Source organism: Amphimedon queenslandica, unplaced genomic scaffold (assembly GCF_000090795.2).
Source record: "Amphimedon queenslandica unplaced genomic scaffold, v1.1 AMPQUscaffold_13008, whole genome shotgun sequence".
NCBI lineage: Eukaryota > Metazoa > Porifera > Demospongiae > Haplosclerida > Niphatidae > Amphimedon > Amphimedon queenslandica.
Window position 1 is genome coordinate 50137 of NW_003546756.1, and position 5002 is coordinate 55138.

General features: G+C 37.4%; 1 protein-coding gene across 1 annotated transcript in view; it reads right to left on the reverse strand.

Annotated features, from left to right (window-relative positions):
* LOC109585797 (sugar transporter ERD6-like 4) overlaps positions 1 to 4257 on the reverse strand; it is a 7948-nt gene extending 3691 nt beyond the window's left edge. Inside the window, exons 1-9 of the mRNA XM_020001929.1 lie at positions 4016 to 4257; positions 3227 to 3286; positions 1881 to 2117; positions 1400 to 1511; positions 986 to 1112; positions 593 to 650; positions 443 to 539; positions 255 to 296; positions 55 to 160 (exon numbers count right to left, since the gene is read on the reverse strand). Of these exons, the coding sequence (XP_019857488.1) occupies positions 55 to 160; positions 255 to 296; positions 443 to 539; positions 593 to 650; positions 986 to 1112; positions 1400 to 1511; positions 1881 to 1938 (600 nt within the window). The 5' untranslated portion in view covers positions 1939 to 2117; positions 3227 to 3286; positions 4016 to 4257. The remainder of the gene's footprint in view (positions 1 to 54; positions 161 to 254; positions 297 to 442; positions 540 to 592; positions 651 to 985; positions 1113 to 1399; positions 1512 to 1880; positions 2118 to 3226; positions 3287 to 4015) is intronic.
* Between the last annotated feature and the right edge of the window lie 745 nt (positions 4258 to 5002).

Here is a 5002-nt window from a genome sequence, read left to right on the forward strand (position 1 = left end):
TGTAGGTATCATTATCATTATATGTACTCTTGATTATTAATTTATTATTATTACCATTATGCCAGCTGTGATGAAGAGCTGGTTCAATGAGACTAGCCTTCCTCTTAAAGTCTTTGGTGCCAGCTCAGCATTATATACAGGAACAATCATACTCAATATACTACATGTACATATAAGGAGAAAAAGGTTTCTAAATACATTGATATCATATTACATGTACATGCACATTGCACACATGTAATGTGAAGACTTACCCTACACCAATTCCAGCAACCATTCGACCAACCAATACCATCCTGGAGAGACAAGGAGGAGAAAATAAACAAAGATAAAAGAGGCATCCATGTACAATAAAGAAAAAGGTCTTAATTTTACATGTACATGTACATGCATAATACATCTAATCAATACAATTTCGATACTACAATGAAAATAGTATTACCATAAATTAAAAGAGGATGCTTGCAAGGCACCACCAATAAAAAAGACTACTCCTCCCACAATGATTGATAGCTTCCGACCAATTGGATCAGACAATGCTACAAAATAATGACGCACATGTCACATGATTATCACATGATCTGTAGTGTACCTCCTGAGACTAAAGCACCAATGAAACAACCAATGGAAAATAAGGACACTACTAGGCCCTGTATAAGAATAGAGAGGAGAGGGGGAGAGAGAGTGAGGGAAAGATGGGTAAAAGGTATGAGAATGGAGAAAATAAGAGAAAGGGAAGGAGAAGAGAAGATGGAAGTGTATAGATAATGATATACTACCAAAATTTACCATCACGTATAATGTAGCAGGCAATTTTGGAGATTCTGGATTTTATAGTTGTTAATTTGCTGCCGAAATCACAGACTTTATTTTAACAAATATAGCTCAATTTGGTAAATATGCAAAATTCTACTTACTCCAAAACTGCCTCCAACACACGTAGCATTCTTCAAATCTGAACTCTCTCTCTCTCCATTAGACTAACCAGTAGTGCATTCTCGTTGGTGTCTGTACCCCCACAGTTAAGTGACCCATTGCTCTGTTCATCCTTTACCAATGACAGGTTCATTGTACGGCGGAATCCATCCATATCCTTGACTCTATTAATGACCCTAATCACATGACAGTATGAACAAATTGAGGGACAATAAAAACTAGAATAAGATGCTCGCTCCCACAAGTACATAAATGAAACCCAATGTCATATCCAACATAAATTTACCAAAAACTGCAAAACATACCAAAAACACAACAAGAACAGAGTGACCTACCCAAATGCGTGGGTCTAAAAGACTGCCTTTTCTTTTCTACCAGTGACTTTTGAAGGCACAAACAGAAGTCATTGTGTGTGGGTGGGCTCATGTTAATATGAGACTGGGCGTGTATCATTACAGCTCACTTGCTCAAGTTAGCCTGCAGAGCAAGAGTAATAAACTGGATCTTGTCTACCAAGGAAGTGGTGAGGAGATAGAGAACCAGCAATTCATCAGTCTTCATTGGTAATTTTCTACCTGTACATGTACATGACATGTGTGATTGTTTACATTAACATACATGCGTGCATGTGTATAGTAAACCTATTAACATAATACTTAATGTATAATTGTTCAGGTACATTGTACATGCACCCATTTTATGCTATTTTTTATTTTTAGCAATTGAGGGAGGTTGTTTTTTGGTTTAGCAACCACTCACTCATTTAACAGTGAATGGAGGAATCAAGGATTTGTATTACTAAAGAAATACCATCACTCAGTTATGGGCTTGTACAGCACAAGGTTTGTATTTCATTATAACAGATAAATTTAAAATCTCTTTTTGCCTTTTCACGATCCTTCTATGCCTCATTCTCTCTCTCCCTGTCCCCTTCTTTCCCTCACCTTCTCTCTCCTTGGGTGGCCCTTGTGGAGTGTTAGCTTGTGTCCAGTCATACATCATAAAGAATATGTTATTTGCTGATGGAACAAATGGTGCCGGTAGATCTACTGATGCAATGTAATGTCATATCCTTCCTTTCGGGTATATAAGCTTGTCTTCCCTTCTTTTTAGACCTTTTATTAATCGAAAGGAGCGGAAGGAGCCCCTCTCTAAATCCCTTGCTCAGATACTGTGGAAGGCTGGAGAGAGAAAGAAAGCAATAGTCGCAGTGTGAGTGAGACAGACAGACAGACAACAGATAGAAAGATTTGTGACTCTGCGTGCATGTGTGTGACTGTTTGACCATGAAAGTGTATAGTACATGGTATGTATGTCTGCCTATGCAGTAGGTCATGGCTCCCTCCTGTTAAATCACTGAGTATCAGGAGCAGATTATATTATCCTGATCAACTTACTGAGCTGGTCAGTGATTTCATTATAACTTCTCTCTTTCACCTTTATGTCTCTTCCTTCCCTCCCTCCCTTTCTCTCAATAGCTAGTGGCACATTCTTTCCTTGACTTTGATCAGTTGCAATTATTTTTGCTTGAGCATGTTGATCAGGTAATTATTTGTCTTAATTACTATTTCGGTCAAATATTTGTTTACAGTTTATTTCTGCTGAGGAAGACAATGTTAACTGCATTCTTATCCTTTATTCTGTTATATTAAGCAGGAGAGTGGAAATGTGCTATTTTTAGAAACAATGACACATGTAATGTACTAAACATGATCAGAGCTAGTCTCGCGTAGCCAGCCCCTCCCTCAACGGGAGGGTCTGGTCGAATGAGTGTAGATCGTTCGTTCTACTTCACCCCAAAACAGGGTGAACCGGATGTGGTTGTAGTAGGCGTTACCTTAATCCTCGTGGTACATCAAATGCTCTTACTCAAGCTAAAAACTCTGGCACTAACGCAAAGAAAAGAAGCAGAAGAGAAGCTGTTTAGCCATCCAGACAAAAATTGTAGCCTGCTCTCTCCAACAGCCTCGCCAACAACAGATAGCAGATCATAGCAGATATTTAACCACGTGTTGCATAAAGTATGCGGTGGTGAACAAACATAATACGGACTTATTTAATTAATCACGGAGAACGAATGATGTACACTCATTCAACCAGACCCTCCCATTGAGGGAGGGGCTGGCTACGCGAGACTAGATCAGAGCATGAGTGACATTAAGTGCATGATTAGTCATAATTATGTTAAGACAATGAACTAACAATATTCATAGATTATTCATGGATTAGTTAATATGAATTCCTCTCTATCTCTCTTCCACTTTCTCTCTACAATTATACTCTCACTTACATGATGACATTCATTTCAGTCAATTGCTGAAACTTTTGCAGTATAACTCCCAACAGTATCCTATTAATAAATGAAAACACTAAAAGAAGAAGCAGAATGATATATTACATGCACATGTACAGTACAATATGCTGAAGACACACATCCAAACACAAGTACACATTTTGGTAAAATAAACATTTGCTAGACAGAAAGTAAACACTGTAGATTAGTCATTGAGTGCTTGTGGAGAAATTCTTGAGCTACAACGACAATGTGTATGAGTGCTGACTATGATGATAAATGTTTTGAAATAATCATGAATAATAGACAGAGATGTTTTGTACACATTAAAAAAACAATATTAGTCTCATTCTCAGACCAGTGAGACCACTTTTAGGCAGAACCTTGGATAACATTATGAATTCCTTTACAGTTTACACTATAATGAATTTAATTATATGATAATGTAAAGTAATTCATAATGTAATCCAAGGTTCTGCCTAAAAGTGGTCTCACTGGTCTGAGAGTGACACTAATATTGTTCTTATATTATTCTTCTTAAATTTTATAAACCATACTAGTTGACTAGAACATCATGTTCACATTATGATTATTGATGTTAATTGCATGGTTGGCAGGATTAAGAAGGGTAACCTCACCCATATTGAGTATGCAGACTAATCCAAAGGCTTGAACTATATACAATTATAATTATACTTGTTATGCTCCTATTCATTCAGGGTTTACAGTTTTAAGGAGAGCCCTGATGGTTGGTCAGAATAATTATTATAATCAAATCTACTGTACCTTTTTAGTATCCTCCATCTAAATACTTCAGCAAATACGTCCATTAAAGAATCGTTTGAGTTCAGTACAGTAAACTCAATGTCGTTCAGTTCTTCCTTTATCTCTTCCTCAGTGTAGTCCTTACGTAACCTGTGGAGGGTCTTATCTGCTTTCTTGCTCTTCCCTTTCTTCACTAGCCACCTGCAGTGAGGGAATGATGCATTGGAAATTTGGAATGTACATGTATAGATGAGCATTTGTCAGCTTCTATGTTGTACAAAACAATAGGACAATCATATAAAACCTTTGAATTTTTTAATGTAAATTTTGTGAATCATACCAGTAAAATCTATCTGCTGCACATGCATGTACATCTATGTACATGTATATTAAAGTTATGTACATATATGTGTAGCGTTGAGCTTACCGTAGCAACAGGTAAATCTGTAGGAGTCTCTTGATCCTAGTGTATGTCATACCCATTGTTTATGTACATGTATGTGTAGCGTTGAGCTTACCGTAGCAACAGGTAAATCTGTAGGAGTCTCTTGATCCTAGTGTATGTCATACCCATTGTTTATGTACATGTATGTGTAGCGTTGAGCTTACCGTAGCAACAGGTAAATCTGTAGGAGTCTCTTGATCCTAGTGTATGTCATACCCATTGTTTATGTACATGTATGTGTAGCGTTGAGCTTACCGTAGCAACAGGTAAATCTGTAGGAGTCTCTTGATCCTAGTGTATGTCATACCCATTGTTTATGTACATGTATGTGTAGCGTTGAGCTTACCGTAGCAACAGGTAAATCTGTAGGAGTCTCTTGATCCTAGTGTATGTCATACCCATTGTTTATGTACATGTATGTGTAGCGTTGAGCTTACCATAGCAACAGGTAAATCTGTAGGAGTCTCTTGATCCTAGTGTATGTCATACCCATTGTTTATGTACATGTATGTGTAGCGTTGAGCTTACCGTAGCAACAGGTACATGCAAATCTCTAGTGCTCT